The 25728-nt window shown below is 46.4% G+C and overlaps 1 protein-coding gene and 1 long non-coding RNA gene across 8 annotated transcripts in view; both read left to right on the forward strand.

Annotated features, from left to right (window-relative positions):
- The window catches only part of PLEKHM1 (pleckstrin homology and RUN domain containing M1), a 37397-nt gene extending 21945 nt beyond the window's left edge, over positions 1–15452 (forward strand). For all 7 annotated transcript variants that reach the window (XM_044418679.1, XM_044418675.1, XM_044418678.1 and 4 more), the window contains 7 exons: positions 3154–3397; positions 3612–4532; positions 6847–6992; positions 7781–7974; positions 12607–12670; positions 13307–13464; positions 14634–15452. In XM_044418679.1, the coding sequence (XP_044274614.1) occupies positions 3154–3397; positions 3612–4532; positions 6847–6992; positions 7781–7974; positions 12607–12670; positions 13307–13464; positions 14634–14751 (1845 nt within the window). In that variant the 3' untranslated portion in view covers positions 14752–15452. The remainder of the gene's footprint in view (positions 1–3153; positions 3398–3611; positions 4533–6846; positions 6993–7780; positions 7975–12606; positions 12671–13306; positions 13465–14633) is intronic.
- A 2267-nt stretch (positions 15453–17719) lies between these two features.
- Positions 17720–24648, forward strand: LOC123017406. Its single transcript, XR_006413599.1, has 3 exons — positions 17720–18114; positions 20426–20430; positions 24636–24648. It is a non-coding gene; the product is annotated as an uncharacterized LOC123017406 (long non-coding RNA).
- Positions 24649–25728: the final 1080 nt, after the last annotated feature.

Here is a 25728-nt window from a genome sequence, read left to right on the forward strand (position 1 = left end):
CACCGCAGAGAAGGCCCTTCTCCAGGTACTCTGTCTCCTAACTTCTTTCAAAGAAGGTTTCCAGAGGAGGGCTTCTGCTGCTGATCTCAGGGGGTGGGAGGGCATATAGGGAAAAAGGCATTCCTTTAGGTATCCTGGTCCCAAGCCCTTTACTATTTCTGGAGAAATTACTGTCCTAGATACTTGTCTATAGAAGGCCCAGGACTTTGGGTCTGAATCCTGTAAAAAGTCACTGTAGTCCTGTGTAGCTAGAACATTGTAAGAAGACCTGGGAAGCCTGAGTTCAAATCACACCTCAGCCCTCGACTCACTGGATGGCTGTAGCTAAGTAGCGCACTGCCTGCCTCAGTTCCTCATCCGTAAAATATAAGCATGTTCATGGCATGCCACCCAAAGTTACTATGAAGACAAACCAGCTATGAATACCATTCAGAGATGAATAAGGATTTCATATTTTTAGCCATCAACATCAGATCTCTGGGATAAATGGCCCGGGATTTTTCCAGACATACCAACAGTATTGTATGAATTATCTATGATAATGTAATCAAAGTGAATAAAAATGTGGTGGGGGGTAGGTGGGAAGTATCTTTTAACTTCCCCGTAAATGTTTCACTTTTCACAATAGCCTCATTCCATGTTAAATGTCAACTTAAAGCAAACATATGCCATCTTAATTTGATATGTTCCTCTTACTGGGATTTTGATTTGTCACAAATTATCCTTTCTATATTCCATGACTGACTCTACTGTTGGCAATGTGTATGCTTTCCCTTGGTCTTCACATTACATGTTTATTCCTGTATTGGATGAAGTACAGACTAGCCTACATATGCTTATTTATTTTATTTATTTATTTAAAACTTTTATATGCCATCACCACATGCCTCGTCATTTTGGGGCAGCTCACAAATGTACAATTAAAAACAATAAAACAGTGCAAATTATATAAAACCAAAAGCAAAAAAGCAACTGTTAACGATAACATGAATTAAAGTGCTGCTAAATGCTGTCGCATATTTCACTGGGATCATCAAGGAAGCCCATATCAGTGACCCTGTATCCAGGCTGGGCAAATTTTATGCTTGGGGAACCTACTTTGTTTTTTACAAGAAACCTAGTGTCCAGCAACTAGAACTTGGAGGGAGAGGGTGGCTCGGGTAGGCTGGTTTATGCTAAGAGCATGGTACACCTGAGAACTCACTCAGTTTAGGAATTAGTGACTAGCATGAGAACCTAGCTCACAATTCTTTTCACACAAATATCCTGGTTTCATGTCCTCCAGTATTGTCTTCAGCAACCTGGCGGGGTGGGGCTTTTAATTGCTGGTATTGCTAGAAGATGTGGCTAGTCATTTAATGATTACCGTGGCTACCTGCCTAGTCATTTACCCCCAAAAAAGCAGAGTACATGTGTTCAACCTGTGGCCAATCTACACATTTGACCCACAGAGTCTAAGAAGTGGAAGAAACAGCAAGGTAAAAAAAAAGCAGCAAGGCTAAAGGCTAATGGAAGAGTGAAATAGCAAGGCATAGGGGTAGAGGGAAGAGAGAACAAGGCCGAAGGGTAGGAGCAGACAGAAAGTGAGGTCGAAGAGCTGGAGGGAGAGAATGAAGAGAGCAAAGGGAAAAGGTCTTTGTGGGTAGGGACAGGCAGCAACCCTTCACTCTCCTGCTCTTCCTGCAGCAAGTACAGGGCCAGGAAGGAGAACCGAACCCTCAGCGTTTGTCAGGGTTTTTTTATTTAAAATGTTTGATGGGACAGGGACAGAGAGCTTCATGAACACCATTGGAGGTCCCTGTGGGTGCTGCACTGGGGACGCCTTTGTTAAATAAAAGGAGGAAATCAGAAACGCTTCCCAAGTTACTGCAAATTACCTGGAGGTCCATTTGCCCACCCCTCTTATACTCCTATATTATTCCCAACTGCTTGAGATTTGTAGTGTATTCATTTCTGAAGCTATTAAACAGCATGGATGTTCCCTTCCTGTCTCGTGGCAAAACACTGTTCTGTGCCCAGTGACTATCACTGTTTGCTTCTCGGATGTTCTGGGCATACATATGTGGTAGCACAATCTTACGTGTGTTTTCTTGGTAGTTAAGTTGTGCTATGTTCAGTGGGACTAGTTTCCAAGTAAGGTGCCTTCAGATAAGTGATCTTGTTTTGTATCATTTCATGTGTATGCATCTTGTATATCGGACAAATGGCACATGGGGTATATGACCAAGATTTAAAATTAGTCCATTAGGTTACATGCTTTATGTAGTTATAAATCCATATGTTCAACTGACTGTGTTTCAAACCAGGAATTTGGTTTCAATCCTTTATTCCAGTTGTTCATTTCTCTTAGTAATTTAAATTGAGGATTTAAATTAATTAATCCACCTTCTTGCTGATCATCCTGGCTGCAGTGCCTAGGCTGATCCTAAGAACAGATGAAGTAGGAGAAGGCATTTTCCCCACAGACTCACAGCTTGGAATGGGAGGAATCCTCCACAAGCCCCATCACCACAGAAGACATGAGGCAACCGGAGAGTCTTGTTGCAGGGTTCCCTCATCTGAGAACCTAAAGAACACCTTCGAACCCATCCTGAGGCCTGCCCCATCTTTTTCCCTGTTGCTTTCTGGAGCTCTAGTAGGATAGATGCTGTCATCATTAGAGTTCCTGCCTCACTGCTAGGCAACACTTTTGCCCAGAAGGTAACTAGTTGCAGCTGGACCAAAGGATTAGGAACTGCCTGTCTGTGTGTCCTTCATCTTCTCTCAAACTTTTGCTCAGTTAACAGCTCTGACTGTTCATGTTGCATGCACAGGATATGTTCCCGTTGGTCCCTCCCACCATTCAATAATCAAAGGTGTACTGGGGTAGATCCAGGAGGCTCTAGTATCTACCTTGAATTTCAAGACTGTTCTAAATCTAGTAAGGACCATCATTCTGGTTACCATGTCCCCATTTACACATTTGGTGTGCTTTCCTCTCCCCTTCGCTGGTCCATTCTTGTCCATTCAACACCCACTCTCTAGCCAGGGACTATGCCACTTTTTGTGTGATGAAGGCAATTTCATGTTTCTCTATTGAAATCCACATAGCATCGAGGTGGTAGCAGCTCAAGCAATGTCTAAGATTGGTTTTATTTTGCTTTTGTTCCCCAGCATAAAACAAGCTGGATTACTGAGGATGATATTTACCTTCCTTCTCCTCCTGAGGAGGCAGGGGAAGGCACCTCGAACTTGCAGTGTCCCTCACCAGAGGGATCTGTTGCTGGTCAGCCACAGATACCAAGCAGTGCTCTGGATGAGGGTGGGCTTCATGTGTCCCAACTGGAGACTAGCAAACCCAAACCATCTCCTGAGAAGGAATCAAAGGGCTTCAGTGTTGTCCACCGGAGGCAAATGGGTAAGCTGTTTGTTACTGCTGTTAAACTCATTTTCTGCTATGGAAATAACGGGGAGAGGCAAATCAGTATGGTGGTTAGCAGCATTTGTAGCTGCTAAAGTATCACCATTTATTCTATCATTTGCTATGTTTTTTTTTACATGACTCGCTTTTGCAGGATGCGCTCTAGCACAAATCCTTATGTGCCAATATTACTCTTCTCTCCTGAACTTAGGCCTTTCCAATCCTTTCCGTGGCCTGCTGAAGTTAGGGAACCTAGAGCGACGAGGTGGCATGGGCCTCTGGAAGGAGTTGTTCTGCGAACTTTCTCCACTGGAGTTACGTCTTTTTGTGGACAGTGAGGAACGGGTGTGTGTGGAAAACTATTCCTTGCTAAGGTGCGAGTCCCTTGGCCTGGCTCACAGTGATGGCCGCTTTGACTTGGTCTTCTCAGGCAAACGGTTGTGCCTTCGGGCTCCATCTCAGGATGAGGCTGAAGACTGGCTAGACCGGCTGAATGAGGCGCTTCAGAAGTGTCGCCCTCAGCAAGATGAAGATTGGGAAACTCTACAGTGCCCACCACCAGTGGAGGACCTTGAAGCAAACTCTGCTGCCAGACTACCCAGTGACCCATCTGTCCTCCCTCAATACAGTGGAACTGGCCAAAATGGACTAGACCAGACAGGAGCCTTTGCACCAGAGTTAGATGCAATCAAAGAGTCTGTTCTGTACCTTGAGGCTGAAAAAACGTGGGTCCCTTTTGTGTTCTCCTTATCCTTAGAAGCTTTGAAATGCTTCAAAGTGAGGAATGGTGAAAAAACACTGAGCAACAGCTACGGTATTGAAACCATCCAGGACATCCTGCCTGACGTGAGCCTTGGTGGGCCGGCCTTCTTTAAGGTCATCACCTCAAAGGCAGTGTTGAAGCTGAGAGCTGAGAACGCAGAGGAGGCAGCCGACTGGAGAGACCTGGTCCGCCGAGTGCTCATGTCCTACCTGGAAACTGCTGAGGAGGCACTGACGCTTGGGGGTAATCTGGATGGGAACTCACAGGCAGTCTTGAAGAGCACCGTCAAGGAGAATGGACTCCTTCTCCAGTACTTGGTTGCCATCCCCACGGAGAAGGGACTGGACTGCCAGAGCTTCATATGTGCAGGTAGTGGGGTGGCAACTTGGTTGCAAAGAAATAACTAAGACTTAGACCATGGGTCCTCAAACTAAGGCCCGCGGGCCGGATCCAGCCTGCCATGCCCATTTAACCAGCCCACCCCAGAGGTTTTGCACTCGCCGTGCGCACAGGCGTGCGGCTTGCTCGTGAGGAGGTCTTTTTGGACTAGCTCAGAGAAAACGATTTCCTCGCGAGCAAGCCAGTACCTCGCCATGCGTACCCCCCCTGCCCCCACCTTACCCATGCTCCCCCTGCCCCCCCCCCCCCCCCCCCCCCCCCCCCCCCCCCCCGCCGGTACCACCTTGGCAGCCCACGCCCACCTGCTGGCACCTGTCAACTGGCCCCCTGTTGAAAAAGTTTGAGGACCCCTGACTTAGACTTGGCTTACTTGAAACACTATGTCCCTTCCACTTGGAAAGCAACGCTCAGGTTGGCTTCTATCACATCAAAACAAAGATAAGAATAATTACAAAAGATTAAACAAGAAAAAGTGAGGTCAATTACATGAGATAAATCTAATTGTAAAGCGACTTCATGTGTTAGTTTTGTTCTAGGCATGCCTAGTTGTGTTAAACAAGGTGATATTAGGGGGCAGAGGGTTTGGCAGGGAAACCGTGTTGTGACAGTACCATTTCTAATATCAGGTTGGATCCAGGTTTTGTTGTACTTACAGTAAACTCATTTAAGTCAATGAGGCTTACGTTAGTGATGGTGAATACTGCTTTTAGTGAGCTTTCTGTGAATGCATGAATGTAAAGATCCAACTTACAGAAACTGCAAGAGCCTCTTGAGTTTCAGCGTTCATTTCTGTTCCTCTTGATTATGTATGTGCAGATTTATTTTATAGAGTTGCTGCCAGAGTCATGTACAAAAGGACATCATCATATCAAAATATCTGCACATTTCATCTGATGAATCATAGAATCATAGACAAGTAGACTTGGAAGGGTCCAAGAAGACCATTGGGTCCACAACTCCCTGCTGTTGCAGGACACCAATTTACACCATCCCACTTAGGTGACTGTCCAGTTTCTTTTTGAATGTCTCTAGTGTGGGAGAGCCCACAATCTCTCTAGGCAACTGGTTCCACTGCCGTATTGCTCTGACAGTGAGAAAACTTTTCCTGAGATAGTCTCTATCCCGAATCTGGGTTGCTGCAACTTGAGCTCATTGTTGTCCTTATCCTTCCTCTTTGTGACAGTCTTTCAGGTATTTATAAAGTGATATCACGTCCCCCGTTCAGTCTTCTCTTCTCAAGGCTGAACATACCCAGTCCTACGAAGTCTTTAAAGAATGCATATGGAGGCTTTCACTGGGGTCTGTAATTAGCACCAACTTTCCTTTGTGTCAGGTCTTGCCCAATGAAAAGACTATTCACTGCAGTCCAAAGGTTATGTTCCTCTTGCAGAAACCAAGCCTGTAGGAAGGTAGTGTGTGGGGGAACTGATGGCTGGCAGGTGGGTCTGACAAAAGGAGAACATCTAAGTAGCAGGCTGATGGCCATCACTGCCTTGTTCTTCCTCTCTGCTGCTGTCTCTAAATGATTCACTACTTCACCCAGTTGCTAATCAGGTCCATTCTTTATTTTATTTTTTTTACATGCTTTATGGCTTGTAGTCTTCCCTTGCTCCTACACAGGCATTGCTCCCTATCTCTTATTCTCTGCTTTATTTTATTTGAATGCAGCAGATATTTAGTTCCTGCAAATGGAATAAATTTGAAAAGATAAATATTCTGGATGGGTATCTATCACAGGATCTTTCTGTAGAGAGCTTAAGACCTGAGATGAAATGATGACTATGAGCCCCTCGATCCAGCTCTGTAATGCTATACAAAGTTGAAGAACATTCCTGTGAACAAAAGATTCAGAAACACAAACATGGCATTGCCCCTTGACCGAGGCAGCAGAAGACATTTTAGTGTTTGTGACAGAAAATGCAAGTGGTGCACTGGTAGCAGTCAAAAGTATCATAGAACCGAATAATTGATAATTTGCTGTCCTTTAATGGTAGGTCTGACCTTGCTCCTTGCTTTCTGGAAGGGATCTATCCTGCTTTCCATCCATAGGCGTGCTGGTGACAGTTCTAGCTAAAAGTCAGAGGAACTTCATATCTGCGTGTTCAGAGGACATTCCTGGTCTCAGGTTCTCAGCACAGCTAGAGATGTTAGAGTAACATAGCAAAGAAGAGGGGGTTGGCCTGGAGCCTTAACCAGGTGAAGCCAATGCAAACGACTTTCCAATAGCCGAGGGACAGTTTGTGGTATTCTTTGAAATCCTTACCGCTTTCACTTTCCTTCCTAGGCTGCTCGAGACAGATCGGTTTTTCCTTTGTGAAGCCCAAGCTGTGTTCCTTCACAGGCCTCTATTATTGTGATAGCTGCCACTGGGATGAAGAGACAGTGATTCCATCACGCCTGATTCATAACTGGGATCTCACCAAGCGGCCGGTAGGTGTGAGGAGCTTGCGGGGCAAAGCTCGTGCAGTGCATAGGCTGGAAGAGTGAGGTGGGGCCATCCAGTGCTGTGAGCGCTCATTCATTTCAGATGTGTCTGCTAGAACCTAGCAGGAAGGCCAGCTGCATTGCTGCAGTCACAACTGCATCCAGTCTTTTTCTTAAAACCAAAAGTCTAGCTTTCAATTTAACAGAAAAAAGCCTGAGAATATATGCGTTGTTAATGTAAACTTCCCGGAGGCCTGGATGCAACTCTCAAGTTAGCTTTTCTTTCAGTCCCTCCTCCAGTCCCCTCTCTCACAAACCTACCTCTTTCCCCCAGTTGCCCTTTGTACCAGGCCAAATGTGGAAGTAGAAAAGCCGTTCAAACTTCTAAGAAAACCTAAATAAGCTAAATGTATTTGTTAAAATGTATTTAGTCAAAGAAGCAACAGAGTCACTGCTTGGCTTAGAAGAATCTTGATCAGGGCTGTGTTGACTAAGGATGTCCATGCATAGAGGAAAACAATGAAAACTGATGACAGATGAGCTTGCTTGTAAGGGGGCAACTGAGAATTGCAGGAGCTGGTCTTATATTCGTAGGTTTTCATAGAATCATGGAAGGGGCCAAGAGGGCCATCAGGTCCAGCCCCCCAGGTCAGTGCAGGACTCCAAGTTGAACAATCCCTTTGGGGATGGTAGCCCGAAAAGCTAACACCTAGGTGACCACATAATGGCTCCTCCAGCTGACTTCTCTAGATAGTTAACCAGGGTTCTTTACAGGCTGTTCTCATGTCTCTTAGGTCTGTCACCAAGCCCTGAAGTTCCTGACCCAAATTCACAGCCAGCCCTTGATTGATTTGAAGCTGGTGAATGAAACCCTCTACGACCACGTGGACCTTATGAGCCATATCTACAAGAGTCGGGAGCAGCTGAAGCTCCTTGGAGACTATCTTGTTCTTTGTCGCAGTGGAGCCCTGAAGGAGATCAGCAAGAGGCAAGTCTTCACCTCATGAGATGCCACATTTCCTGTCATCTGCTAGGTCCCAAATCTACTGCAGCACTTTCTATATTGTTCATGTTCTTTACTGGGCAAGGATATGTCACTTAATACAGAGCATCTGTCCCTGAGGTTCTTGCCATTCACTCTTTTAATTTACAGAAATTTTTATTTTACCATACCTGCTGGCTGACAAAGAAGGGATGCGATTTGGGGCAGGACTTCTGTGCTGCCTCATGCTGAAGGAAGTGATGCTTGGATGCACATCATTTTTAGGTCTGTGCTTGAGGAGCAAAATCTGTTTCTTACCTTTGTGATCAAAGAAATAAGTAGAGGCTTATATATACTATGTTCCTATCAAAATGTTCATCTAAGGAAAAAGCAAAAAAATTAACCTTCATTCCATTGTTTCACAAAAGGTTTGTAACTGCACCAGCGGAGTTTTCCCTTGATTAACACTGAAGGCAAACTCCATTCCCACACCAGGGGTGGTGGGCAGGGGGAGAGAGAAGGAATTCTTGGTCAGCTCCCAGAGCAAAGGGCAGGCATCTTCCTTGCAACTGTTGGATGTTGCCTCCTGATGTCTTCCCCTCCTCTTGCCTAATCAGTTGGGACTCAGGGAAAGGACTCTCCTTCCCAGGCAATAATGGTGATGCTTCTCAGATTTTCCTCTGCCTTTCAGCTGAAGCATAGGCTGCCTCAGTGAAAAGGGGATCTATTGGGAATGAAGGGGGCAGTTTTTCTTGATGTGCATTTCAGGGTCTCTCTTCAGATGAGGACAGTGAGGCCTGGGAAATAAGGTCTGGAGACATAGAGATGGTGGAGGAGGAAGAGCTTATCTCAAGGCCGTCATCTCCAGGGGTTTGGGCAGACTGAAAACCAACAGGGTCTGGAAGTGCTGGGAAGGGATATGGGAGAGGAGCCAGAGAAGCATGATTCCATGACATCGTGTCGGGAGAGGAAGATGGCCAACTAGAGGGCCTGTGCACAGCTAGGAAGTGTGTCCATTTCCAGACAGGCACTCCCAGGGGGTGAAGTCCAGGATTACTCAAAAGGAGAGGTTCTGAAAAACAGCTTCTAGTTTGGGTTCAACAAACTTCTGTGCATGCTCAGAGATTCTTTCTTTGCTGGCTATAGCTTGCTGGATCTACATTGGAAATAAAGAGCTTTTGCCAAAGAACTGTCTGTTTGAAAGAGGGAAGGGGGAAGCTAGCTCCCATCAGCATCCCTTTTCACTGGTGATAATGTGATTTGCCTGTGCATTGGGAGAGAGGGGAGGGGGATCAATGTCGAATAGGACATCAGACTGAACAGGGCATGGAGTAATGAATGCATCCAACATGGCAATTTTTAATGACATACTTTTCAAGCAGCATGCTACTGTGTATAGGGGGTAGCTGATCTATACTCTTACCAGTGATCCTTGCTGTTTTCAAGCAGCAGCCACTTTGACTGTGGGCATCACCACTGACACCACCTAGGAACCTTTCTTGGACTGTGGAGGCCCTCTTCTTGTTCCCCAGTGGCCAAGCAGTGGCATGATATTTGGGTCTCAGCTTGAAGGGCTTTTCCAGCCTCTCCTCTCTGTCCTCCTTCCCTTCATGGTGTCCAAGGAAGGCTTCATTAGTCACCAGGCAGGCTTTTTCTCATCAACTGTTCTACACAATACTGCAGAATCTCTCTGTACAAGTCCATGTTGTTGTTTCCCTCACCCGCGCATTTCATTTTCCCTCCACCTTCAGTGCTCCACTGCAGCCTGCCAATTACATTGCTTTTTCTATCCTGGGCTCCTCCCTACCACAGCTAATTGGCTGATTTTTCCCTTGTAGTTCCTCTCTCCCCATTCATCCCCTTTACAGCAAATGAGCAGCAGATAGGAGATAGGAGCAGGAGATAGGAGACTCCCTACCCACAAGGCCATTAGCAAAGAGACATTGTTTTTAGCAGTAAAAAGGACGAATATAGCCTGTTCTGGAAGAATTAAAATCTGAGTCCATATAGTTGTATATAATGCATCTTCATGGTCACTAGAGGAAGCCCCCCACATCTAATTAAACCTAACATCTGCCCGCAGGTACTCCCAGAGATAGGGATATAAGGATTTTGTCAAATCCTTTCCATCTGTATTTCAGACACCTTCCATTCCATCATCTGCTCATTAATAAGATACAGTTATTGTTATGAGAAGTTCTTCCACATGTGAAATGCATGTTTATACATGCACAAGTCCCAGATCTGTGATTGTTGTGTTTCAGTATGTGGAAACAGAAGTGCTCTTTCACTGGAGGGTAATTTGGAGGATTTTCCCTGCAGAAATCAAGAGGATTCTTTCCTTGGGGGTGCTCTGTGATTTGGTTGTGGTTTTGAAGATGTCCTTTTGAAAAATCATATGGAATCAATGGGATCAATCTTAAGGAATATGTGCTACTGGCAGATCTCTTTTCAGTTTCCTGGATCTGACTTTGGGGTCTTCTCCAGGAGCTTCTTTGATTTTAAACAAGTAACTAGTTTCCATTCTGATAAATTAGAAAGATCTTGATTTTCTCCTGCATCACATGGTTGCCACAGCTGGGCACCAAATATATTAGTGGAATAATTAGCCCAGGTTGAACCTGGAATTATAGCATCCTAGGTGGACCTTGCCTCATTTAGACCTTGGGAGGCAATTCCCCAAAATGTATCCTCTTTATATTCTGATACTGCCAGACCTAGTTGCTGCCATTGGATTATCATTGGGTAGGATAGCTAATACCCTGGAAGACAGAAACAAATTTTAAAGCAATCTTGATAGACTGGGCTGCCATCTGAGAATAGATGGTTTAACTTGAAGTCCTGTACTGGCTGCGGGGTACTATATTATTCTGTGATTCTATGAGTGTGGTTCTCAGTGGCACCCAGGATGTGAAATTGCCCCTTGTCGTCCTCCCAGGTCCAAATTTGCCAAGCCCTGTCCTTTGAAATCAGTTATACATAAAGTGTAAAAGTGCTGTTGGAAAATAAAATACAGCGCTCACGTGTCAGTAACGGGACTTGCCTAACCCTGGCCCTAACCTGTTCCTGGCTGAGCACCATCTCTGCACAAGGTGCTGAACAGATTATGCAATTATTCATTTTTATTTCATTGCTATACCACCCAATAGGCAAGCTCTCTGGATGGCTTAAAAGAGCACATAATATGCAAATAACAATACAACAGCATAAAGTTAGCTACAAAATGTACAAGGCAAATATCAAAATGAATTTAAATAGTTGCAACAGCTAGCATTAGACCCTGAGCTGACATGACACCCCAATGGAGCTGATTAAATGCCTTGTCATAAAGGACTGTCCTAACTAGCACGAAAGGAAGAGCAGGGTTGGCACACAAGGCAGACCTCAGCGGGGGAGTTTGTTCCAAAAAGGCATGCCCCAGAGCTGGGCTGCTGTGTCCCAGCAGATTGTGACTGGGTGAAATGGATATAGGCCAGCAATGAGTAGCTGAAAAAATGATACAGGAGAATATACTGATGGCAGGGAAAGCAGATTAAATCAAGCTAGGAAATGGGACTCAGGTCAGATGTGTTGAGAGCACAGAGGTTTGGCAAATGGGGTGTGGGCACAAGCAGGAGGCTCGGAAATGAAGATATGAAAAGCAGCCAGAGGAGGCTAACAGTAGGCCAGCTTCTGCTGAATTGGAGTGTCACCTTCCTTAACTCCATGCCCCTGCAGAGCCTTTTATGAGTCTTCACTGCAGCACAGGGATTCCACAAATGAGGAGCAGGTACTCCAGATCCAAAAGGAAATGGGACTATGGAAGTGGGCAGGAGACAACAGGATGGCGTTCAATGTAGATAAGTGCAAGGTCTTGCACTTGGGGCATAGGAATGGGTGTCATAAGTACAGGTTAGGGGACAAGTGGCTGGAGAGCAGCACTTGTGAAAGTGGTCAAGAGGGTGCATGCCACCTTTGGTGGCATAGCCAGAAGTGTGGCTTCTAGATCGAGAGAGGTATTACTACCACTCTATACAACTCTGGTGCACCTACAACTGGAGTATTGTGTTCAGTTCTGGGCCCCTCATTACAGGAAGGATATAGCCAGGTTAGAGTCAGTGCAGTGTAGGGTCGCAAGGTTGGTGGCCGGTTTGCAGGGAAAGCCATATGAGGCAAGACTGGGGGAACTGGGACTTTTCAGCCTGGAGGAGACTCCAAGGGGATCTGTTGGCGACATACAGGTATGTGAGGGGTGGGTAGAGAGGTCACACAGAGGTGGGTAGAGACCGGTTCTCCCCTGCAGAGGAGGGCAGGACGCGCTCCAGTGGAGCAAAGCTCAAGGAACCAAGGTTCAATTTGGATGACAGGAAGTACTTCCTGACAGGACCCCAAGGGTATGGAATGGGCTTCCACGGGAGGTGGTTGAGGCCCCATCGGTGAGGGTGTTCAAGGATAGGTTAGACATGCAAATAGTAGGCATGTCATGAGCGGAGCCAGCTAGAGCTGGGGGTCAAACTAGATGGCCCGGGAGGCCCCTTCTGACTTGCTTGGTTTCTGTTATATATCATTTTTGTGTTCTGTACAACTCAGGTTCTCTGTGGAGAATGTGGCAAATACTCATAATTAACTTGTACTAATACTCCTCGTCCTTTCTTAAAGGCTCGATCACCGACACTACCTCCTGGAATGTCCCCATAAATACAGCGTGGCTGATCTGGGGCAGGTATGAGTTCTAGAAAAGGAAACTTCTCCAACTAGAGGCAGGCAGAGGTGTACCTTAAGAAAATGTCTCTCCCCAGCCCCAGAATTCCCCACAACCTCAACCCAGCAAAACCCTATGCACTTTAGAATGTAATGGGTGACACAGGTAGAGGGCAGGGGCCAAAACTGAAAACCATTTTGTGCATACTCAGAGGCAATTTTCCCTTTAATACTCTGCACTTTCCAGAGACCCTTGAAAACAGGCTTTGGCTGATTGAGCCCCAAATGGTGCTATGCCCTATAGATGGCTGATTCATCAAATCTTTCTCCCTCTGCTATGCATTGCTGGCTCTTCAGGCAGCAGTGTGTAAGGCCTTTCCAACCTGAGCCTCTCCAGATGTATCGGACTGCAACTCCACCATCCCTAAACAGCACTGACCATGTTAAGTGAGGATTATGAGAATTGCAGACCAATACATCTGGAAGGAACTTCTGGCATCATGGCCATGTTGGAAGCTTTATGCTACAAGGTACAATTTGAAAAAATGCATTTATGTTCATGGGGGGGGGGGGGTTCCTATGGATGACAAAAGCAAATGGGGCAGCAATACCTCTTTTTACCCCCACCTACCTACTGATGGCCCTCCTGCATTCATAGATCGCAGATGGCGTGTTTGACGCGTTCCTCCAGTCTCTGATTCAGTTTGCCTCCCAGCATGTCTACAATTGTGACCTTTGTACTCAGAGGGGTTTCATCTGCCAGATCTGTAACAACAATGACATCATCTTCCCCTTTGAATTTGGTACAACTACCAGGTGAGCATTATTCTACCACTGCCCCTCTTCAGCTTTACTTTCAAGTTTTCAAAGAAACAGGAAATCAGTTATGCAAGATGTGAGCCAATGGAGGGGGAGCAGGGGAAAACAAAGCCTCATGATACATATGCAGCATGTCTGGAAGCGTACTGTACAAATGAGGACTCTAATATTGCATGGCAAGGCATCTGTTAGGGAAGCTGGGGTGCACAAGGTATCTTGTCTTAGGGGACTTGGAATCCCATGGTGTCACTTCCATTTCCTTGACTGTAGGACAACTACCATTTTTGAAAAAAAAAGTCACAGGGAAGGAGAAGAAATAAATGCTTGGCCTTCTTCCTTCTTCAAAAACAATCAAAATGCTTAAAAGAATGTAGGCATCAGCTCCTTCTCAAAGAAGTCTTTGATTACCTTAATTTTCCTTTCTTGCTTCCTGACTTGTCTGATGAAGCGATAGTAATGAAACAGCATCACAGGGAAGCAGCTCATGAACATGGCTCACTGAATTCGCTGGCCTGCCTGCCTTGGCTGTGTACTGAGGCAGGAAGTGTACCTCCTTGCTGAGATGACACAGTTTCCCAGAGCCTGATTCAGGGTATTTGCCCTGCGTGACAGGATGTGTCTGGAGTGCTTCTGTTCTGGCGGCGGCAGGCAGCAGAGATTTCCTGAATCATTTGTCCTGTACAGGTGGGGGCTTGGAGTCATTTCCTCTTGTACACCTGGTCAGCCTCAGGAGTGCACAAAGCTACCAGTCTCTCTCAAGCAGAGCAGTGTATGTCTGAAAAACAGGAAAGTCCAAGCCACAGGTTTACTGCTTGGTAGAAACAGAGACACTGGTTTCACAATTCAAACTAAGCAGCTGCAAATGCTGAAATCTGAAAATCTGTTCTGAATGAAATGGGTTGCACTAATTACAATGTGATTTAAAATTGGGCTGGCTCAGCACAGTAGTTCTTAAAGTAATCAGAACATCATAAGGCAGCCTTCCCCCACCTGGTGCCCATTGACCATACTGGCTGAGGAAGATGGGTGTTGTAATGTCAAGACATCTAGAGATGCGGAGTTAGGAAAGGCTGCCAGACTGGAATGTCTGTTCTCCTCATGCTCCTCGCCACTAGTAATATGCTATGGGTTACTTCAGTGACTAACCTGCCTCTTTTTTCTTACAGGTGTAATGAGTGTAAAACTGTCTTCCATAGCAGCTGCCAAGTAAACACCAGTTTCTGCCCACGCTGCATCCGCCGGCAGAAGTACCAGCAGAAGCTGCAGGCGTCTTTTTGGAAATGACCTCAGGATGGACCACTCTTGAAGTGACAGGGACAGTCCAGTGACAGGGCAGTCCAGAGAGCAATTGGGGAAAGGGTACAAGAGGCTTGGGAGCAAAGAACAGTCTGCTGCCAGTCATGCATCTCCTTCCATCTAGGGTCTAGCCCAGTAGCGATCACAGGATTTCTCATGGGTTTTGGCAATACCAGCAAATGGAGAAGAGACCCACCAAGAACATACAGCAAGCTGACTTCCTTATTCTGATCTGCAGCTGCTGCCTCTTTTCCCCAGCCTTCATTCTCTTGCCTTTCTAAACAAACACATGCTAGTCTTGTGTGCAATGGGTATGGGAGGAAGAGAGATGGTGTGGGAGCAAACACTCCTAGGGAGACAAGCCCCAAGAGAACTCATCTTGATTCAAGCCGCAAAAGTAATGTTGCTTGGTTCTCAATGCACTTTGTAGCAAAGTTCTTGTGCCTTCTGCACTTGAAAGACTACCCCTGAAATGCCATGTGCCAAATTGCAGCTGAATCCTCTGGGAACACATTCAGTCCCCCCACCGCCTTGGTATCACCCTAAAGCAAAGTGACCTTCTAAATAATAAACCACTTCTCTGCTCCCTTTTTTTTAAAAAAAATTAAGCCAATGAATTCTAGATGTGAATTTTTATTTCTCTTTATCCTTCTATGCAGTTAATTAAAGATTATTTAATAAGGAGCTAACTCATGTGCCTTTCATTTTCTTGCAATAGTTTCCTTTGCCCTCTTGTGGACTGTGTCCACCCAAGAAAAAGGTAAGTGGCATATAGGCTTTATTCAGGAAGATGTATTACAAAACAATATTGGAACTTGAAACAAAGGTAAAGGATTGGAGCAGTGGGATCTACATGTAATAAGGATCAGATTCAGTTCCTACCCAGCCACGAAGCTCATTAGGTGATCCTCAACCAGTCTTTATCATTCAGTCTAACTTACTTCTCAGGGTTGCTGTGAGATTCATATATGAAGAGGAAGAACAATGTACACTGCCCTGAGCTGTGTGGAAGAGGACTAAATAATAGAGCACAGGATCAGCTCAAGGACTTTTGCACAATCTGCCTCCCCCCACTCTGATGTTTATGTGCAAATAATGCGGAAGTAGACGTGTAGCCTTCCATCTTTAACAAGGGGTCTGTTCATCAGCCATACTTCATGTTAACCCTTATGAATGGCAGGGAGGGAACTGAAGAATGTTAACGGTCTGCAAAATGGGTACAACTGTTTCTATTAATATACGATTGGGAAATGGTGTGGTGTGGAAACATCTACAACGTGGATGTGGGCAACAACTAAAGGCTGTGTGTATCCAGAAGGAAATGCCTACTGGTTGTTGTGGAGGCTTTATATGCCACATTGAAAAATGCAGTATGGGTTGAATCCCACAGTTGGAAGGAAACTATCACCATCCTGCCTCAGTTCAGTCTAAAAGTACAAGCTGCGGTTATGTGCCAAGTCACCTCTGACCTATGGCAACCTATGAATGAAAGACCTCCAAAATGTCCTATCCAAGACAGCCTTGTTCAGCTCTTGTAAATTCAAGTCTGTGCCTTTGTTTCAAATTTGGTCTTCCTTTTCTTCTTCTGCTTTGAACCAAAGGCTGAATGTCACAGCCCTTAAATGTGTAACTTTAGAAACTGGGATGAGACCAACTGTCTAGATTCTTTTCAACCTGGTTTTGGCACAAGAACTCTTTTTGTTACGCTGATGGTGGTCAGGATTGTCACCATGCTTATTCTCCTATCAACCATTATGCCGTCCTCTGCAAACTCTTTGGGCTAGGAGCACTGTGCTTACCCTGACTGGAATGACTGCTGCATCTGATTCTAGTGTCATCCTGGCCCAGGAAAGCAAAAGATCAGTTCTAGAAGATTCTGGTGCTGGGAAGGTACCGCTGAACCCAGCCTCAGTTAAGCTGTGACACCATTATGCTACAAGGTCCCAAAGGTTCCATCATATTCCCATGGCTTGCAACATCTACACGTAGCCACTGAGCGAGCTGATCCAATGTTCTGAAGTGTAGTGCCATCAGTATGTTTATCAGTATGTTGATGGCCACCAACTCTACTTCTCCTTCATACCAATTCAAGTGAAGTGGTAGGTAGACTAGATTGGTGCCTGGCATCAGTTACAGACAGCATGTGGCCCAATAAACAGGAACTCAGTCCTGATATGACTACAGGATAGTCTAGCTCAGGGGTCGGCAACCCGCAGCTCGGGAGCCGCATGTGGCTCTTGAATCCCTCTGCTGTGACTCCGTCCCTCAAAACATGCACTGGCACAGCCCCCGATCTGCGACCGAGGCTCCCTTACAAAATACCAATGTCCCGCTAGCTGGTTAAGTAAATCGCTACATTCCTCTGCTATTGTGCAGGGAAAGAGTGGAACAAGCTTCCTGCAGGCTCTCATGTTACACAAAATAGCTGAAAAGATTCTCTTTGTCCAGATGTAATCTCCTTCCTCTGAATGATAAAAGCTGCTTGGGACCTGTCACAATTCACATCACTTGATTGTTTATCTGCTAATCAGTTACTAAACACACTTATATCTGCAACTTGACTTCCCCCAGTAGGCCAATCATGGATAAATCGAAGAAAATTTTCTGAAGAAAACCAAACGTTTAATGGTACGTGGGCAGATTCATTGGCTTTTACTGCTGACGAACGTATGGGGTTTGCTGTTTAATACATGCAGCCCTTTAGCACTGACTTTGACTCTTCAGGAAGCTGCTCTCCTATTCAAAATATATGAAAAGAGTCCTACTAGTTTATAATGCAAGATTAGAAATAACAGTGTTTAGTGACCGAACAAGAGCTGCAGCTAAATCATAATGAAGATATACATAGCATTAAGGTAAAAAATGATATATGCAGTGTTATCTTCATTTTAGAGGTCAAAAGGGTTTTGCGGCTCCCAGTGTTTTCTTTTGTGTGGAAAATGGGTCCAAATGGCTCTTTGTTAAAGGTTGCCGACCCCTGGGCTAGCTGTTCAGGGAGGTATTTAACATGTTCCAGATGAGATTGCACTCCACCTGAAAGAACAGGTTCTCAGTCTGGGCATGCAGGTTGTCACTGGAAGCTCAGCTGAAAGCTCAGCTGAAAGCGCTTTGCATCAACTGAGACTGATGCACTTCCAGCAACCCCCTCCTGGACAATGCTATGGTGACCCATGCTCTGGTAACTTCCAGACTGTAATGCACTGTATATTAGGCTACTTTTGGAATGTGTTTGGGAAACTCAGTTCGTCAGGATACAGCTACTTGGCTGCTAAGACAGGGAGATAGGAACACATCTCGGTAGCGCTAAAATAACTGTACTGGCTCCAAGTAATACAGCTTAACAACTGAGTAGTTGACTTGGGGAAAGTCAAGTGTATAATGCTTGCCCAAATTATCTTTGGAGACCTCCAAGTGCCATCACTTAGGTAGGATTATGGTGAGTAATGGTTGGGGCTTTTCAATAGTGGCACCCTGCTCATGGAATAATTATGAAAATCTCCTCCGTTAGGCTCACCTGGCACTAACTTTATGTTGACTTAGTACTAAGTGACATTTTTAGTTCTCAAGATCCTTAATGCTAAGAGTGTTTCCAGATAGGGGGTTCTTTGCACTAAAAATCAACAGCTGTTGTGCAGCTGTTCTGTGTCTCCCCCCCCCCCGCAGTAACAGATTTTCTGTGATAAGAAAACAATGTTAAAAGTGTCATGAAAACCCAGAGTTACAAATATAAAACAATTCCTTGAATCAAAAATGGAGTCTTGTGTTAAACAGGGAGTTGGACCTGATAGCGTTATTAGCCCCTTCCAGCTCGATGATCTTGTGATTCTAAGGCAAAGTGATGACACAAGATAAGAATCTGTGTTAGAACATTTCAGTTGCTATTTTTTTACAATGCTGCTTATCTACTGTATATTTTTATTTGTTGCTTTTAGTTTTATTTTTGTAAGCCACCCTAGAAATTTTCTCTGGGTGCATGTGTGAATGTGTGCATTATACTGGTCAAACATACAACCAATAAATAAAGAGGCTGGAGGCAGGTTGCATAAAACCTTAAATCCAGATTTGGACAATATCTTTTTTAGAACCAATCAAATTCTGCAAAATGTTCAGCTGAACAAATGAAGCAGAGGCTGAAATCAAGCAGTTCAGTCCATCGGGAGCTAAAGTTCCTCCTCCATGAATTCAGACCTTTTCCTTGCAAAGCATTCTTTATTGAGCAAAAGCATAAAACACCCAGAATGAATTTCTGAGCATGCACAGAGCAGTTTGTTGTACTTCATCTAGTATTCACCTCCAGGAACTCTCCTTAGGGGCATGCCTGGGCTCCATCCCTTTGGGAGGGACCTTCTGAAAAGAAGCACACCTCCTCACTACACACCAGTCCTCTAATTGGGCTGCCCTTGTCTGCTGACAACACATCATGGGTTCTAGAGCTGAGGCCACCTCAACTGGGCCTGAGAAACTCCCCTACACCAAGTCCCCTCCCACCAACTGTACATCTTGGCTATACCCAGAGACTGCTTGCACACCTGGGGAATCTGGCCTTGAGATAAAGGTCCGCTTCTCTCATCTCCGTGTCTCAGGATGGCCCACATTCCCTACTCTCCCCCTTCTGATTCTTCTGAATCCCAGCCAGCAGCCAAAGCAGCTATCTTTCTGGCTCCCAACATAATCTATCTACAGCAACGTGTAAAGTATAAATAGAAATGTTTAAAAATGCGGCATTCTTCCCAAGAATGCAACACTGGTATGGCTCCTTGGTGCATGCACCGCTGAGCTGCTCTGAGCAAGACAGAAATAGACTGTCTTGGGAACTATCATGTATCCTTAGGTACGTGGCAGAACCAGCTGGCAGGAGGCTGACATTGAAGGACTAGTACGCTTGTCTTAGATTTGCCCTTGCACTGATGTGAATTGGTATCTGAGCACAACAACCATGCAAAAACCAGCTCTTGTTACAATTAATATGCTTTATATGGGTCAGCCCTGAAAAGTGTCTGGAATGCTGATGCAATGCATGGCAGCCACGTTGCTCTCTGGCATAAATCTTAAAGACTGCATAACAGGCTATTCTTCTTTGTGGTCTTTGTGCATCATACATATGGGCTCTGAGCACATGCGTGGAGCCTGTTTGAGAAGATTCCAAAGCTAATTAATTAGTGATCAGTGGGAGCTCCTCCCTTCAGCACACCTGGTGTGTGGGAGGACCTCTCTCCTGGTCCTCAGTTCTCCAACCTCCATCATGGGTGCATTGAGAAGTTCTTTCTCTGCTACTTGTAGCTCTTTGCTTACCTTTCCCCTTTTCCTGTGTGTGTCTTCCCTTTCTAATCAAAATCTTTCCCCCTTTTGGCTGTCTGACTCATCAAATCTTTCCCCATTTTGGTTGTCTGACTTTTTCAGCATTCCTCCTATTACGATTTTTTTAAAAAATCCTGTCCTCACACTTTCCACTATACCGTTTTCCTGCCTTCTTCTCATCACCCTTCCTCTCACATTCTCTCCTAGTCTGCTTTGTCTTGCTTTCCTCTTCCCTTCGGTGGTGCTCAAAGCACCATTCAGAAATTGTGCCAGCAGCAGCAGCAAACTGGCCCCAACTGGTGGGCACCTGCTGTGCCTCTTCTGCCTGTGGGGAGAGCCATGTAACATAGAAACACAGAAACAGATTGAGTCAGAAGGGGTCTCCGGGGCCATCTAGTCTTACCCGCGGCTCCAGCCAGCTCCGCTCACAACATGCCCACCATGTGGATGTCCAGCCTATCTTTGAACACCCTCACCGATGGGGCCTCAACGACCTCCCATGGAAGCCCATTCCACACCCTCGGGGTCCTGACTGTCAGGAAGTGCTTCCTGGCATCTAAATGGAACCTTAGTTCCCTGAGCTTTGCTTCATTGGAGCGCATCCTGCCTTCCTCTGCAGGGGAGAACAGATCTCTACCCATCTCCGTGCGACATCCCATCACATACCTGTATGTCGCCAACATATCAACATATGTGCTGGAGGCCTGCCAGACTTTCATTAAACAGATGAGGAAGCACAGGACCAACCACCTGAAAGTGAAGCTCTGGAGCAGAGCTCCCCACAGGAATAGTTCCTCTCAATCAGAAAAACAACTCTCTAATTTGGAAGCCACAACGCCCACCATGCCCGCACCCACAGCAGAGCTTTCCGCAGCTGTCCAGCAGAAGGAGCAATCTGCCAAGGCCACCAAAGCCACGCAATGGGCAAAAGAGGCAAAGACCTCCAATATGGCTGATCCAAGCAAAGAAGATAGGGGCAAGCATGCAAAAAAAGCATGCTAAGCTGCGACTGTCCACGTGTCTGAGAGACACGTGGTGTCAGAGCCCAAGGCTGATCGCCACTCTTCCTCAGTACCAAGACCAGCACAGGAGACTTGTCTTTGACATGCCTGGCAACCATGAGCACATCTGGACACAGAGGGGCAGCGATGTTATTCCATCTGTTGCACTGGCCGTCAATATGGCTAACTACCAAGCAACCATGGCCAGGTACCACCTGATGCTGCGGGACAGGCTCACATCACTATGTGAATCTCTCCCCAGAGAAGCCCAAGATCTCGCCAACAAGGCTGCCCATCTTGCCTGACAGGAGAGTCACACAGCCAGGCATCAGGCGGAGTGCAGCACAAGAAACATGACCGGAGTGATCGGCCGCTGACACTACACCTGGCTTCGATCCTCCAGACTGCCTACTGGCCAGATTCAAGGACATGCCCTTTGATGGCGTGGGCAGGAAAAACCAGATGGATTCGGTGCAGAGGGCCAGGGCTACTGCCCAGAGAATGGGGCTAAATCAAGTGCTGCAGCCCAGTGGCATCATCCCCGCCACAAATGCCAATCTGGACCCCAAGCCCCACCAGTCCCAAGGCACAGACCAGCCCCTTAATGCTGACAAGGTGATGCTGAGCCATGCTCCCACCAGAGCCACCAGCGCCTGGATGAATCCACGAGGCACCTGTGACCCCATACCCTGCCTGAAGACTCCCACCCACCCTCCTTCAGTCACCAGCTCCAGCCCTTCTTTCACACATGGGCTGAGATCACCTCGGACTCATGGGTTTTATTCTCACATAGACCTGTTTGTGATGAGAGACAATGTGGCACGTTTCTGCTCCAGAGCAGGAACTGAACCAGGCTTCAGGGGAGACACCTTCTTGCTAACATGGAATAGGACTCTGTTTTATCTCTTCCCTCCACTCCTGCTCACAAAGGTCCTGGTAAAGATTCATTGGGGATGAACAAACTGCATCGTTATCATGCTCTGGTGGTCCAGACAGCCCTGGTTCCCCCACCTCCTACACCTTTCCAAGCAGACCTTTCTCCACCTCCCCCTCTAACTTGATATCATCTCACATCATCCGGGGGGAATATTCTCCATCTGGATATACACACACTCCACACCATAGCTTGGAAGATCCAGCCAACCTAGATGGTGGGGACGACATACCAGAAGACCTCCACATGGTGCTCAAGGCTTCCCTGAAACCAACCACTAAGGACTCGTTCATACGGCACAAAGTGGGTGGCTTTCACCTCCTTCACTGCATAGCATAGCTTCAAACCTTAACTCCTCCATGCAGCAGCTCCTGTTCTAGAACGCCCTGTGCTGTCAGGGTCTCAAGTCAGCTTCCATCCAGCCCTACATAGCAGCCATCTCCACCTTCCACACCCTGATACTGGGCTACCCCATCTTTTCCCACCCCCTTGTCCAGCGATTTAAGTGCCTCAATAACCTTGCCCTACCAACTCGACCACCTATGCCTGCTTGGAGCCTTTCCATTGTCCGTCAATCCCTCACAAAGAGACCTTTTGAGCCAATGGCTACCACAGACCTGTACCTACTGTCATGGAAGACCACCTTCTTTGTAGCCATCACTTCATCCCACCATGCAAGTGACCTGGCCACTATCCAATCCGACCCCCCCATACCTTACTTTTCACAAATACAAGGTGGTGCTCTTACCAAAGGTAGTTTCCTCCTTCCATCTCAACGGGGTATAGTCCTACCAGCCTTCTTTGCGACACTGTCATGGCTAATTGAGTCAACGTTTAACTTCCTCCATGTCCAGAGGGCCCTGGCCTTCTACAAGTCTAGAAAAGAATTCATCCAACAATGACAAGAACTCTTCATCACCTACACAGGTGCAAACAAAGGGTCCCCCATCTCTTCACAGGGGCTAGCAAAATGGGTCATTAACACAAACCTCTTAGTCTACAATCTCTATGGACTCTAGCCCAATTTGTACCCACTCCACAAGGGAAACAGCACCTCTACTGCCCTTTACTTCAGAATGCCCCTGTCTGACCTCAACAGGGCTGCAATATGGTCAGGCCCATGGATCTTCGTATGCCACTACCACCTAGACATCCAGGCCAGAACAGACTGTACCTTTGGCAGGGCAGTCTTATCCTTTATCCTCCATTAGTGACGCCACCTGCCTCCAAGGGGAAGCTTGCCAGCCACCCATGTGTGTGATGCACAGAGACCACGAAGAAAAAAGGCGGGTTGCTTACCTGCAACTGTCTTTCTTTAGGTAGTCATCTGAGCATTCACATGAACCATCCCCTCTTGGTGTCATCTTATAATGACCTGAGATCCTGGGAACTGCCCCCTTCAGGCAGAGACACAAGTTCTCATCACTTTAGAACAGGAGTCCTCTGCACACTGAGGCATGTCCAGGGAAGGGGCTCCCACTAATTAATTAGCTTTGGAATCTTTCTGAATGGGCTCTAAAGAGCCCATATTTGTGAATACCCAGAGACCACTCGAAGAACAGCATTACAGGTAACCAGCCTGCCTTTCAGGCTTCTGCTTTGTTTTTGAGCGCAAATCAAGGTGCTGGTTCTTACCTGTAAAGCAGGAGTGCAGAACCCTCAGCCCATAGGGCAGGTTTGGCCCCACCACACTGACCTATCTGGCTCATGAAGCCTCAGGTGGGGCCCATGTGCACGGCCTCAGTCCTCAAAGGTCATATGGAGGGGGAACACGAGTGAGCATTCAGCTGACTCTTCCAGGAAGCAGCCTCAGCCAGTTCCTGGAAGTGCCAGCCTAGTCCAACCTAGTGTAGGAAAGGCACAGGAGGATGGAAGCCAGCTGGACTGTGGCTGGGACTTGGATGCTCCCTGCACTGCTAGCTGAGTGAACTTTGCTCATGAATTAGAGAAGCTGGAAAAAATTCACCCATCATTTTGGCTGGGGGGCCATCAATGTCAAGAGTTGTTGAGAAAAGAAGGAAGTTATACTTGGCATGCTTCCCAGGGCCAGGGTGGCATTGACTCGTCTGATGAGGGCTGGGAAACCAGGAGTGTGGATACAGAGATGGCAGAGGATGGTTAGGTTATCTCAAGGCTGCCGTCCCTGAGTGTTCAGGCAGATCTTGGGAACAGACAGGGTTTGCAAGTATGGGGCGGGAGAGGAGCCTGGCTGGGTGCCTGACCCATGCCATGGCACTGGGAGAGAAAAACTAGCCAGTTAGATCTAGGAGGGTAGCCCTTCTCTAGAGAGGCACACCCAGACAGGTAGAGCCCATGGTTACTGAAAAGGAGTGCTCCCAGAAAGTTTCTAGTTTGAGTTGAACAAATCCCTCAGTTCATGCAGAGTCACTCATTCTCTGGTGGTTATGGCTGTATATTAACAGGGACCGACATACATGCACATATACCGCCGGTCCTGTACCATCTACACAGGCTTCCAATTGTAGTCCAGACCCAATTTAAGGTGCGAGTGATGACTTAAAAAGCCCTAAATGGCCTAGGACCTGAAAGTTTGAAAGAGCGCCTCCTTCCGTATGTACCTGCCCTCCCTGTAAGGTTTGGGAGCCTCCTTGAAGGAGATCAGAAGAGTGGCTACCCAGAGAAGGACCTTCTCTGTGGTGGTGCCCTGGTTATGGAATACGCTCCCCTGAGAGGTTTGCCTGGCACTGATATTTTATTCCTTTTGGCGCCAGGCTAAAACCCTTTTATTTTCCCATTATTTTAAATGTTAATAGTGTTTTAAGATAGGATTTTATTCATTGCAATTTTTGATGCTGTGTCTTATTTATTGTATCACTGCCCTGAGACATTGTGAAGGGTGGGATATAAAAGCTGTAAATAAGTAAATGAATTGGAAATAATGGGTTCTTAAACAAAAAGACAGTTTGCTGTTTGAAGGGAAATGAGGGAGGGGGGAGACCCAGCTCCCAACAGTGGTTGTGCTTATAATATGGATGGCCCTGTTGCTATTGCGTCCAGGGACCAATAGAGACCAAAAGAACAAATATGTTTCCTTACACCCTCCAGAAAGCTCTAAACAGCTTTTGACCTGGTCATTGGAAAGACAGCTTCCTTCAGTATAAGCCTGTGTAGTTTCAAGCCCTTTTCAGTGTATCGCCTCCTAGACAAGAGAGGCCAGTAGGTCCTTTTGTGTAGCAGCACCCGTTGTGCAACTCTTTCTCCAGGCTACCTTGGTCTGCCTTGTCCCTGAGGTGGCTGGTGAAGACAACTTTGATCCGCCTTCAGCAGTTAATAGCATTCTCTGATTTTACCCCTTTTCACTGCAGTGCATATTTTCCCAGATTGCCTTATTTAGCGGTTTGTAGATTCTGTATTTCACTGAGCTCATCTTTGTTTATTTGTGCATGGCCTCAAGCACCCAGTGGGTGGCGTGGCAAACACAAACCAGCAAAGAAGCATAAAGTGACCTTGCTCCCGATCTCTGCTACCCAAAGGGGGCTGCTTCCTACTCCTTCATTTAAATATTAGCCCTGCATATGCTTTTGCAGATGTATCTGGCAGCCAGTTGCCTTCTCATACATCTTTCTAAAGCCAACCAACCAACCATCCCTCCTTCCTTCCTTCCTTCCATCGGGACAGGCAGCATTAGGCAGTGTAAACGCGATCCCTTCCGTTAAATAAACCCAAGCGGAGGAGAGTGGGATACAGAAGGTGAAATACTGAGACTGGCGG

The sequence above is a fragment of the Varanus komodoensis genome, unplaced genomic scaffold (genome assembly GCF_004798865.1).
Source record: "Varanus komodoensis strain SLA01 unplaced genomic scaffold, ASM479886v1 scaffold92, whole genome shotgun sequence".
NCBI classification, from domain to species: Eukaryota; Metazoa; Chordata; class Lepidosauria; order Squamata; family Varanidae; genus Varanus; species Varanus komodoensis.